Raw genomic sequence first — 13,325 nt, 5'->3', positions numbered from 1 at the left:
CCAGGGAAAGGACAGAATGTAAGGGTCACCTGGGGGCTTTGGTGAATACTAAATATGAGAGTAGTGCTTCTAGAGAAGTGAGGGAAAGAGAATACTAGAAAATACAACTCTTGGGCAGAGGAACTCTCCTCTGAGGATACTCGAGGCCAGCAGAGTCGGGCATCATGTCATCACCAATACAAGTATTTATGTTAGCCCGAAAGAAGTTCATGACTAAGTAGCACAGAGCATGTCAGTGCAAATGACTGGCCAGTCACACATACAGAGCATAGGATTCCCAACACAGCCAGGCCCCCTGCTCCACTGGGCTCTAGGTCACTGCCATTTCCCCATAATGCCAGATGATTGGTGGGGGGCACTTTGAGGAGCAGGTTTTGTTGGTTGGGGGAGGGTAGAGGACTTCTGATATTCTACATAAGGATTTGGTGGGAGAAGGGGAAGAAGACCCTGGAGTCAGGATGCGCTGGAAGTATGGCTTCTTAGCTACTTGTTGGTTTTCTTTGGAGAACCCACCCTGGAGAGTGGGGTAAACCTTTCAGCTACAACCTGTCAACCGTGAATACTAGTGCTTTCTGGTGGTGGTGGAAAGGACACAGATCAGAGTCACGCCGGGCTGTTCCAGACACTCACGTTTATTTTCTTCCCCTGGGGGGCGGTAGAAGGACAGGACGAGGGAGATGATGGCTGCGATCTCCAGGATGATGAGTGTGACATCTTGGAGGGCTTCCCACACTAGTTCTAAGAAGGTCTTGGGCTTTTTTGGGGGGATCAAGTTTTGTCCAAACACTTGCTTACGTTTCTCCAGGTCCGCAGGGTTCCCAGATAGACCTGAAAGGGAAATATGAGCGGGATGAGCAGGTAAGAAAAACCAGGGGAAGAAATGAATGATGGGAGAAGGTGGTCAAAGACTCCTTTAAACAAAGACTGCCTGCTTCCTGTTCTGTTCAAGCCCAGGATCCATGTAGGGTGACCGATCCCCCCAGTTTGCCCAGGGCTCAGAGGCTGCAAAATGTTTGGCCTCAAAATGGGCAAACTGGGACAACGTGATCACAAAGTGGCCACTCACTGCTCTTAGTCTCCAGGGTCAGTTACCCTGGATCTAAAAACACATCACCTCCTCCTCGCGAGGACCCTGCAGGCTCCAGCTCTAAGGACATAAACATCCCAGTGGTTCCTAGGGCCGACTGAGCTTTTCTCTCTTATCAACATGTATCTGCTGGTGATGATTTCAAAGCACAGTTAGTGCCATCCACTGGCTTACCCACAAAGGCCGGCGAGAAGAAAGCTCTCTGCTCAAGATCAGGTTCGGAGGCTCAGAGACAGAGCCCAGGCAGGTGTCCTGATTCTAAGTTCCAGGGGCTTCAGGAGATCAACAGTGGGGGCTCTCAGACTCTAACCCTGTGTGGCCACTCAAAGCACGCATTCCCTCCGTTTTGCTCACCTGCCCGCACACAGACACAGAAGCTCACCCCAGAGATGTACTGTGTACTTAGAGAAGTACTACTTAGACTAAGTCAGGGACTAAGAGAAGCACTCTTATTTGTGTGGAGGAGACAGAGGACAAAGAGGTGAAGCCACTAAGTCAGTACGCAGGCCTTGGTGACCAGCCTGCCCCCCGTGAACATAGGTACTGCGTGGGTGGGCGCACACATTCCAGGTGCATCCTTGGAGAGGAGAGAACCAGGCAGACTTAGTCCTGGGGCCTTCCATCTGCGCCCCTCTGCCGCGCTGTACGAGGAGGGAGAGCCTAAAACTTCACCCAACGCCAGTTGGCACTTACACACAGAGGCAAATGAGCCCTGGTTTTGGCACTTGAGGCTGCTGGCTGCGCTGTTCAATAGGTTCCCACCCATAGGTGGGGCGGTACAACCTCTGTCTTGGAAAAAGGTCATAGCAGAGCAGAGTGAGAATCAGGGGATGGGGACACGCCACAGAGCTTCACACAGAGCATGAGGGAAAGGGGATGCCCAGGCAGCAGCCAGGAGGACAGGGAGGTACTGAGGCCAGAGGCTGTCTGCGCACTTGGGGCCACATGGGGAGCCATTCCACTGGCGGGGATAGGGGTACAAGCCTCTCCTCCCCAACTCCACTCCGCAGGATCTGAGAGTGTATCTTACACGGCAAGAGGAAAGATTTCGGTCAGACCTAAGGAAGGCATCTGGACGGAAAAAGACTTTGAAAATGGGAAAATACATACCCGAAAGGGGTACTGCTTGCAGGGTCGAGATGGCCTCCATTTCTCCACCCAAAAAACAAAACCATTAGGGGAGGTACTCCAGACACTCGCCTGTCTGGGAGGGTAGACACAGGGTCCTGCATGGAGGGAAAGTATGTGTGGGGTGACCTGGCACTTGCACCCGTGGAGTTGGGGACTGGAGACCACTTTCACCTGCCAGTGCTTAGAAGAGGGAAACCAGGGAAGATAGTCAGGGGAGTGTTGCCCATGTTCTTATCCAGGGCCTTCTGCCTCCTGGTGCCCAGGTGCACCACCCTGGCCTCTGGCTGAGTGGCACAGCCAAGCTCTGTGGGGGAGTGGGTTTGGCCAAAGCACTAGAAGCAAACTGGGCTGCTTCTCAGAGGCTCTCTGCTTCCACCACTCTGGGTAGTCAGGTTCCCAGTGGGAAGGGCAAGCTAGGGCCTGGGAAAGGAGTGTTTCTGGGCAGGGCATCTTGACCCCCAGGCAGGCAGAGGCAGAGCAGCCAGGGGATCCTGGCTGGTTCTTTCTCCCCGAGGACCTGAGGGAGCGAGGCTGTGCCAGTTTGGGACCGCTGTACTGGACAGCCAGGTTGGCTGCAGGGAAATAGGAGCTCCCATCATTTGTTCATCTCCCTGGGACATTTCTCAAGGAAGCAGTGAGGAGATGCCATCCCCCCCCCCCCCCCCCAATAAGGTGAGTAAGTGACTACGAGGGCAAAGCAGATAACAGCTATTAGAGATCATCTGTAAGGGACCTCCTGAGAGCCCAACGGAGGCCAAAACAAGAGCAGCAACAGTGAAGGTCAGGCTAAGAGCCCCCATCTGAGGTCATCCTGCCCTCTCTGGTCTCAGATTAATACCCTGTGATCTCTCTCTCTCTCCCGCTCTATCCATTCAGCCCTCACATCCTGGCAGCTTTATCTTCAAAGTATACCCAAGGTCCACTTGCTTCTCACTTTCCACTGCCACCATCCTGGGCTGAGCTGGCACTATCTCTTGCCTGGGTAAGGACAACTGTCCTCTAACTGGTGACCTTGCTCCTACCCTTGCTATCCTGTGCCCAGTCTCCTCCCAACACAGTCACTGGAATGATCTTTTTCAAACTCAGTTAACCCCTGCCAGTCATCAGCTCGGGATCCTCTGGTGGCTTTTACTTGCAGTGAAACCAGGCACCAAGGGACACCGGGGTGGCTCAGCGGTTTAGTGTCTGCCTTTGGCTCAGGGTGTGATCCTGGGGTCCTGGGATCGAGTCCTGCATTGAGCTCCCTGCGTGGAGCCTGCTTCTCCCTCTGCCTGTGTCTCTGCCTCTCTCTCTGTGTCTCTCATGAATAAATAAATAAAATCTTAAAAATAAAAAAACAAAACAAAAAAAAACTGGGCACCAAAGCCTTCGTGATGACCCGTAAAGACCCTTGAGAGCCCCCCGCCTCCTGTCCTGTAACTCCTACTGTGTGCTCTTGTTCCCTGTGCCCAGTGAGCCTTCCTGCCGTTTCCTTGAATGCATGAGACAAGCTTCTATTCCAGGGCCCCGCACGGGCTCTTTGCTTGCTCAGCTTGTTTCACTAGCTAGGGCTTATTCTCTTATCGTCTTGGGGTCTCTGAACACATGTCACCTTCTCACTGAGGCCGACCCTGGCCATCCTATTTAATATCATGGCTTCTCTGCTCCAGGATTCTCAATCCCCTTATCCTGTGTAACTAGTCCTCTCCAGACGTCTTCTCCCTAATACGTTGTATGACGCATTCACTTATTGTGTCTGTCTATCCTTCTCCACAAGGGCAGGATTTTTGTCTCTGTTCTTTAGGTGTACAGCAGTGCCTGGCACATAGTACGCATACAAATCTGTTGAATGAACTGAATGAATGAGTAATAAATCAGGTTGCTAACATTTAAGTGATAACTATGTGCCAGATGCTTTAGCAGGCACATTCGTGTCTTCTCATTCAGACACTGTAAAACCCTATGTGGCAGCTACTGTTAACCCCATTTTACATACAAGCAGACTAAGGCCCTGAGAGGTTATGTAACCACTTGGTTAGTATGCAGCAGAGTCTACACCACTCCCCAGGAAGCAGCTGGATGCCAACCTACACGTGGAGAGGGCTGGGGTGTGGAAGCAGCTACACTCCGCTGAGGCTTCATTCCAGGGGACTAACTGGTCCCTGTTTGCCTGGGGTTTGCCTGGGGTTTGCCTGGGACTTCCTGGGTTTGGGCACTGAAGCTCCTGCCTCCTGGAAACCGTAACCCCCCATGTGCCAGGCAAACAGGATGGCTGATCACCCTGCTTCCTTCGTGACAGAGCGACCCATATGCTGCTTTCTTCTGCGCCTCTGAGCAAGTTAGCCCTGTTCCCACTGTCCACAACTGGGCTGAAGTGAATTAGTCCTGTCTTTTTTCCAGTGCTTAGAGATGGTGACGCCAGGTCCCTCAGAGTCCAGCCTATGGATCTTATACTCGAGGAAAGGTCCATGATGGCCTTTTTTTGGACCCGAGCAAACCAAGCAAGACCCGTTAAGGAAAACAAAGAAGCTCAGGCCTTGCTCTTGCCTAGACGCGAACCTGCTCTCAGAGTCACACACTTACTGTGTTTTTGCCACTTTCTCTTATCTGTCTGTTCCACCTTAAGTGACCCTAAGCTCTCATGGTGGCTACCTTAGGACTGGCAGGTGGCTGTCCCAGTTCCCAGCAGGGTTCCTGGGGGCAGGGAGGGCCTGCAGTGGCTGTCAGCATAGTAGCCTTGGGAATCCTCCTCTGACATGTGGCCGGACACAGGAAAGCCATGCCAGACTGGGAGCTCAGCCAATCCCCAATTTTGGGCTTTTCATTCCATTCTTCCTGCCCTCAGAGGCTCCCAGACCCTGCTCTCTGTAGCAGTAATTTCACATAAATACTTGTCTAGCCAAAGAGAGAGTATTAGTCCCTGATCTCTGCACTTGCTTCTCAAATACACAACTTCCTGGAGAGGGAAAGGAATACTTGGCAGGGAGAGAATGCTGGAAACACAGGAAAAGGATTTCCCTTAGAAATACATTTTTTTAAAAAATGAGAGGAATCTTTGTCCCCAAGAACATGAGAGAAAAAGCCCCACCCAAATCAGGATTACTTTTGGCCCTAAGAACCAGACCGAACACATGAGCTGGGAGAGGCGGCGAGAACGTCAGGCTGTGAAGTCATCGCCCCCACCCCATGCTGGGGAGTTACACAGCCCCTGCCCAGGCTGGCAGGAGATGGAAAAGCAGCAGTGGAAAATCTGTGTCTGCTGGGAGCCTATACAGGGAACCAGGGCTTGGGAGGAGAGGCTGCAGCACAGCCCTCAGTGGCCTGGCTCCAGCAGGGAAGGGCCAGGGCCAGCCTCCCTAGGAGGCCAAGGACTGTCAGCAGAGGACCCCTTATGAGAACCAGCTCAGCCCCAGAAAGGGTGGGGCTAGGTTAGACATCACGAGGGACTTCCCAGCTGTCTGAGTTATGGTGCTTTGCCAAAGAGACAGCAGAATCTTCTCCCATACAGAGAGCACAAGGGAGAGGTTTCTCTGGGTTATTTCGAAGGCAGTCTTCCTTGGTATATGAGAACAGACATCAGAACATGTTTCAGATCCAAAAAAAGAATACTTGTCAGGTCCTACCGTAAAAGCCTTGGGTTGGGGGCTAAGGGGGAGAGGAGCTTAAAAACAATGCAGGGACCACAGGCTTTAACCAAATGCCACCTCTTGAGGAGGCAGAGCACCTTCCCTATGTCCCCCTCTCCAGCTTAACACCACTAACAGCTGGGAGATGTGCTCTCCCTCTGCTGGACTTCCAGCCCCTGGAGATAAAGCCATCTCCCCAGAGTCACGGCAAGAGGATGCCTGACTGAGGGAAGAATGGTCTTTTCGTCATTCTCGGTTCAGAAAATCCAGCAGCTCCGGCAGGGGATGTCTCTCCCTGTCTGGCCCTCTGCTCTATGCCTTTTCTGACCACTCCAAAGCTGGCACAGAGAAAGCAAGCTCCCTCATCTGCCCTCCGCAGCCCTCTGCTTGGCCACTTGCTCCTACACTGTGCGTGTGCTTCCCTCCAGTGTCATGCTCCCTGGTGCTCACACCTTGGAGCTAAATAAAAAGAGCAAAAGCCCTACTTCCAAGGGTAGACGAAACATCTGCCTCAGCCAAGGAGGGAGTGCTATCTTCCTCCCCACCCCTAGCTGATGTTCGATGCAAGGCAACAAGAAAGTTCAAAAACACAAGGGAACTTGCAAGAGTTTCTGCTGAGCTCCCAAAGGGATGCGGCACAAAGGATTCCTGGCCTGGTGCAAGGGGAGAGAGCAGACCAGGGAGGGGCCTCAGGCCCAGGAAGACTTCTTCCCTCTCCCCATCAAGCCTTCTCTGTGTACTGCCTGGCAGCATTATGCCAGCTTGCCCAGGAGCCCAGCTCTGGGCAAGGAGGCTGGAATAGAATTCGCAGAGCCTGGGGTTGGGCTGGGAAGAGAAGACCCAGAGCTGTCACACACTGTTGGCCTCATTCAGCCCTGGGCACAGAACTCAAGTCAGACAGGGAACTCCCAGGATGCAGCATGGAATTCCCTGCAGGGGGGAGGAGGAATGGAGGGGGGCACTTTCACTCTCCTCTTTCTCCATCACTGACCCTCCTCCTTCCAGCTGTTGATGCTGCTTCCGGTGGGTTTGGTGGAGGCCTTTCCCACCCCTCTATAAAGTACCAAGTATTTCTTTTATGAAGCGACTGGACTTGCCTCAAATATTCACATCGCAGCGTAGCTGCCTCCTGGCTGTTTGAGCTGGTCTGCCCACCTGCACCCTTTCACTTCCCTCCAAGATATTCTTCTGGCTTGATTCTCTCTCACATCTTAGAGTAGTGCTAATAGATCTGCCCAAAGCATGATGGGCAGAGTGCCCCAGACTGTTGATCTCTGCAGCCATGCCCACATACACTGCTTTTAGGGAGTTGGGGCAAGAGTTCAAGGTGATGGTTACAGGGCAGAGGGCTGGAGGAAAGAGAAGGATTTCACGTGGGTTCTCTAATTGACAAGCTCTTCAATTCAGATATTCTAAAACACACTACATGCTCTAAAGATAGAAGAAAATGTCAAAGAATCCAGTTGCCTTCTTCCTCTCACATCCCTCCCATCCCATATTCACTTGCCTGGTTTTTTACTACCCCCCCCAACACTAACATTCTCTAAAGCTATGGTCTCTAAGTAGAGCGCATGCATCCATCTGCTGGAGTGTGGGAGAAATACCAGAACTTTTTATATTACTTCATCCACTTTATTTTATTTTTTAAAATACTTTTTAAAAAAGATTTTACTTATTTATTTGACAGAGAAAGCAAGCACAAGCAGGGGGAGCAGCAGAGGGAGAGGGAGAAGCAGGTTCCTCACTGAGCAGAGAGCCCGACATGTGGCTTGATCCCAGGACCCTGGGATCATGACCTGAAGCCAAAAGCAGACGCCTAACCAACTGAGCCACCCAGGTGCCCCTAAAATACTTTTTAAGAAGATTTATTTATTTGAGAGAGAGACAGTGAGAGAGAGCACAAGCAGGAGGAGGGGCAGAGGGAGAGGGAGAAGTAGGCTCCCCACTGAGACGGGAACCCAATGCAGGGCTCCATCCCAGGACTCTGGGATCCTGACCTGAACTGCAGGCAGATACTTAACTGACTGAGCCACCCAGGTGCCTTATGTCATCCACTTTAATTTCTTGCCTATATTACTGTGTAAACAATACTAGTGTTGGAAGCACTAATAGCAATGCTGTAGTGTTGTGGGTAAACATTTATTATTCATTACTGGGGCTATGTGTTCAATTTTTTTGCAGATTGAAAATGTTACTGGAAATTTCAGTCTGCCACATGGAGGAAGGGCCCATCCCTGTATGTCCCAGCTTGTAGAAAAATGGACAATGCTTGGTAGAACATGCCACTGACCTCAAAAGGCTTGGGAACAGGAATGCAAGAGATCTTCAGGTGGCAGGAACTATTACCCTAAATCCTACAATTAATGAACCAGGATTGTAATTTGGGCTGGATTGTCTTAAAGCAGATTCTTTCACCTCCTGTTTGTAAAAAGAATCTCAGCTCCCCAAACTTAGGGGCTGCTCAGTAATTGTGCAAGGCAAAGATGCTTGCACCTTACGTCTGGGACATTCAGTGAGTGGTAGCAATCACCACAGAGCACGGCCAGGCCAGAGCTTCCCCAGGCAAGCAGATGTACAGGAGTCCATATTCGCCTTCTAAGTCCCTTCCTGTTCCCTGCAGTCCCTTTGGCTCAAGAGCCCATTTTGTATGCTTCCATCACACTCAGCTCTTCCCCACCACAGCACTGTGACAGTATTTCTGAAACTGCCTTAGTTACTGTATCCTCTTGTCAACTCTAAGGAAGGAGGAACTGTGCCTGTTGTAAATACCGTGGTGTCCCCAGTACCTGATGGATGTTAAATGTGTGTTGAAATGTGGCTGCAAAGGAACTGGAAGCCCTCTGTATACTTGTGAGGCCCTCAGCTCTGCAGAGGAGAAAAGAAGTCACAGGGTACAGAGAGAAGTGAAATAGAAATTCCCACCACCATTCTTCTTGATCCAAATCCATGGAAATTGTCTACAGCTTTCTGAGAGAAGCCCACAGGCAATGATTTATTGTCAAGTCAGGGCTCTCCTTGTCTGCCCTTTCTGGCCTGGGCCCAGACCTTCCTCCAAATTGCTGGCCTAGCTCCTCCTCAGAAGACATCATTCTTCCTCCTAAAAAGGGAAGCAGAGCTGAGGACCAATGTGGAAAAAGTTCTACGGGGAAAGAATTCATACAACCTTCTCCCTAGACCAAAGAATCTCATTGGGATTGTCTCTTCTTACCACACACAAAGACTGAGACTCGGGAAAATATCTTCTCTTCCCCCTAAGCCACAGTGATTCCCATTCCAGAGTCACAAAGCTTTCTCCTGTTCACCGAACCACCACCACAGAAAGCCACTGGAAAGGTAAAAGCCTATCCTCCAGGGGGTATCATCCAAACACTCTTCTCTCTGGGGGTTGGAGAGATAGGTTGTTGGGGGCTGGGGGGTGATGGAGAGGAGACAGAATAGATAATAGAAGGAAGTGGATGAAGAAATTGGAATGAAGAAAGAAGCAAGCCAACTAAGAAGCTTCCATTGATGTGAAATGCTCAGATTTTCCCTACCTAAAACCCAAGCCACGGAGCTCACTCACGGAGCTATAGCCTCAGCCCTGCCTCTCTGCTTTTGTTTGACAGAGCCATGAAGCCTGAGGCCTTAAGCTGCTGAGATGTAAGCTTGTATCCTCTTTCACGGCTCTCCCATCCCATCTAGTTTCCCTAACTTTCTTCCGTTTTTTTACACACACACTCAGCCTTGTGTCTGGTTGTGAATGGATGCTGTGGAAGCTGAACACCTCCCAGTAGCCTTGCATCTAGTCAGCTCTCGGCCACTGGGGCGACTGCTCTTGCTCCAACCAGCCGCGTGTACTCAGGGAACATAAGCCATCATTACATTAATATTAGCACTGGGTCACAATTAGACATTTTATCAGGCACTGAAATATAAAACAAACTTTTAAAATCATCTCTCCTTCTGAGATTCTCTGTGTTGCTGCTCTAGGGTAAGAGGCAGGAGAGCATTCACGGACTCAGTCAGAAAACATGATCTAGGGGTGTCTCGGTGGCTCAGTGGTTGAGCATCTGCCTTTGGCTCAGGCCATGATCCTGGGGTCCTGGGGTCCTGGGATCTAGTCCTGCATCGGGTTTCCTGCAGGGAGCCTGCTTCTCCCTCTGCCTGTGTCTCTGTCTCTCTCTCTGTGTCTCTCATGAATAAATAAATAAATAAATAAATAAAATCGCAAGAAGGAAAGAAGAAAGAAAGAAAGAAAGAAAGATAGATCTATTCCATCATGTTTACTTCACCTAAGAAGTTAAATGGGTCATTCAAGACTTTGGGTCTGGAAGGGGGCTTGGGGGATGAGTAGAATTAAATCTCACCTGCCTCTACAATTGTGTAAATCTAGAATAATAAAACCACATTAGGGTCATAAATATTATAAACTCCAAGTTCCATAGGCCCCTTAGTAGCTATGGTTTAAAACAGTCTACCAAATCTACACAAAAGATGCTGTCAACCCAGCAGAGAATAAAAGGGAAGGGTCATATTCTAGGAACCCATCTCCCCAGTCTTACTTTACCAGGTTTCCAATCGACAGAATTCAAGCACCAGGTGAATTTCTTTCTTTCTTCTTCTAAATACCGTGGTGTTCAAGTCTGCAGGGGCCTCCCACGGGTGACAAAACTATGCTAGGCTGTCAGGCACCTCAGTGTGGTCTTCAGTGAACGGGCTGGCTTTTTATAGCAGCTGCTCAACGAGGGACCGGGATAGTGATGCTCTTTTCTCAGCCTGCCACACTAAACAGCTCAGCATCACCTCTGCCTGGGGAGAGACTTCCGTGTCATAGCTCCTCTGTGTGTCCTTTTCTATGCCTTTATTCCTCTTACACACGAGGAGGTAACTGTTGGCACTGGGGAATAAATATTATCCATGGAAAAGCTGTTTTCAGACACCCTGCCTCCCTAGCTCCAGGAGCAGCCCTGTGATAGGTCTTATACTGAAACAAGTCAGGATACAGATTTGTGATCTAAGGAAGCAGGGGGATGGCAGCAGACAATGGCACCAATGGTAGGGGTAGGGGTAGGGGTGCTGGGGTTCAGGCACAGCCAGGGTCTGCAGCAGCAGAGGCACCTGCCATCAGAAAGTGTGGCTTTCAACTTTCAGTCAGAAACTAGGACTGGGAAAGAATCGAAGGGCATTAACTACATATATAACATCTACTATCTGAAGTTGAGATTAGAGTGGAATATAGGATGGCCTTTGGGAATGGAAGCTCTTTGGGAATCAGGAAGAGCTGTAGCAGCTACAAGAAAGGAGTTGGAAAATTGGGAGGAAAGTCTGGATCCTGCTGTTAGGAGCTTCCCAGGTTCCAGCTGATTTGGACTCCTGAATTTCATTTTGTGAGAGAAACAACTGACCACAGTGATCAAGAATGGGGTAAGAAGGGAAAAGAAAGGTCCTGCCTAAATTCTGACAGGTGTTCCTGAGCTCCTGTATTTCTCATCGAACATATAATATGGATAGCCTTTATTTAAGGCTGATACTACTCTAAAAGTGTCAGAATAAAGAAATCTAGCTACAAAGTAATCCAAAAGGTAGTCATTAGATTCTAGCCAGAAGGCAAAGAGCAAGCCTTGCAAAAGCGGCTAAGCACTGCCATCCTAACCAGAGTCTTTGACATCAAGAAGTAAAAGGAAGAAATGCCCAGGAGCTATGGTAGCTTTTCTAGAGGAAATAATACATTACACTCCATGGGCACTCACGCTTTGGCACATCTGGTATCACACACACAGGCTCTGTTTTAATCTGAGACAACCCATTTTTTGAACACCCATGATAAGCCTGAGCACGGTACGCACATCATATGTATATATAATCCCAATGGATTAGTTCCTATAACTGGATGGCTAGGTATTAACTTTATTTATTTATTTATTTATTTATTTATTTATTTATTTATTTATTTATGAATGATAGTCACACACAGAGAGAGAGAGAGAGAGGCAGAGACACAGGCAGAGGGAGAAGCAGGCTCCATGCACGGGGAGCCCGATGTGGGATTCGATCCCTGGGTCTCCAGGATCGCGCCTTGGGCCAAAGGCAGGCGCCAAACCGCTGCGCCACCCAGGGATCCCCCGACTCTATTTTAATGAGGCAACATTTTATATTACCACGACTTATCAGGCCCCTGAACTGAGTCGGGCAAGCGTGAAGCCAGGTTTCCCATTCTCTTTTAAGAAGAGATTGAGAAGAACTATATTAAAAGGGCACCAGCTGGGGTTGAAAAAGCCATCGATAATTTCCAGACATGAGACAACGTGAATAATCGAAAGACAGGGTAGGTACAACTGTGTACCTTAAAACTGCCCATCCTGTTTCTAACTGTCCATGACAGAGAAGTGTCACATCGGGTAGATGGACGTATTCACTCCTTTTGTGCCCCTTCTCCCCAGTTACATGGTAAGATCAGTGAGGAGTAGAATTGTATCTTAAATTCTTTTGTAATCGGAGACAGATACTGAATAAGAGGCCTGATTGTTTACTAATGAAAGCATCTCTAAAATGGTATTTCAATTGGTAAAATCGAAATACAGGGGATCCCTGGGTGGCTCAGCGGTTGAGCATCCGCCTTCGGCCCAGGGCGTGATCCTGGAGTCCCGGGATCGAGTCCCACGTGGGGCTCCCTGCATGGAGCCTGCTTCTCCCTCTGCCTGTGTCTCTGCCTCTCTCTGTGTCTCTCATGAATAAATAAATAAAATCTTTTAGAAAGACAAAAAAAAAAAACCAAAAACTGTATCAATGAACATTCATACTGTGTTAAATTAGAATCTATTGATCTATCACATTGAATGGATTTTTTACCCACACATATTTTTGTAACATCATGCATTTGGTCATTTGGAAATTATTGGTTTATTGACTTATGCCTGTCTCCCAAATGTTAACATATATTATTAATCAATATTTTTAAAAATCATATTCATTTACATTATCACTGTTCTCATCAGAAAAGTCTTTAAGTATTAAGGATCTGAGCTGAGATTGGCAAATACTATTTTTCTAATATTTTAATTTTCACTTAAAATCTCAAATTTGGAATGCCTGGATGACTTAGCATTTGAGCGCCTGCCTTGGGCCCAAAGTATGATCCTGGAGTCCTGGGATTGAGTACCACATCGGGCTCCCTGCATGGAGCCTGCTTCTTCTCCCTCTGCCTGTGTCTCTGCCTCTCTCTCTCTCTGTGTGTGTGTCTCTCATGAATACACAAATAAAATCTTAAAAAAAATAATAAAATCGAAATACATAGTCTCCTTTCTGTACCTTGATAGAGAAAAAGGAAGAATGGACGATCTTCAGAGAGCACCACCTCTAGGAAGGACATGGCTCTCCACGGCCTCACCCTTCAGTGCTTCCAATACTGCATTTCTCTCAAAAGACACAGATACACACCAGTGGGGTCTCCCAGTGCCTCCTCCAGGAGCTGGGAAAGCAATCGTTTCGGACACGGGTCATCTTGCCCTGGTCCCCGCCCCCGA

The 13,325-nt window shown here is 49.1% G+C and overlaps 1 protein-coding gene across 7 annotated transcripts in view; it reads right to left on the bottom strand.

The window, feature by feature from the left end:
- ATP2B4 (ATPase plasma membrane Ca2+ transporting 4) overlaps positions 1–13,325 on the bottom strand; it is a 99,364-nt gene that overhangs the window by 39,885 nt on the left and 46,154 nt on the right. For all 7 annotated transcript variants that reach the window (XM_038585953.1, XM_038585952.1, XM_038585950.1 and 4 more), the window contains one exon: positions 631–828. In XM_038585953.1, the coding sequence (XP_038441881.1) occupies positions 631–828 (198 nt within the window). The remainder of the gene's footprint in view (positions 1–630; positions 829–13,325) is intronic.

This window comes from Canis lupus, chromosome 38 (assembly GCF_011100685.1).
Source record: "Canis lupus familiaris isolate Mischka breed German Shepherd chromosome 38, alternate assembly UU_Cfam_GSD_1.0, whole genome shotgun sequence".
Classification (NCBI taxonomy): domain Eukaryota; kingdom Metazoa; phylum Chordata; class Mammalia; order Carnivora; family Canidae; genus Canis; species Canis lupus.
This window is presented reverse-complemented; position numbering and strand designations above follow the sequence as displayed.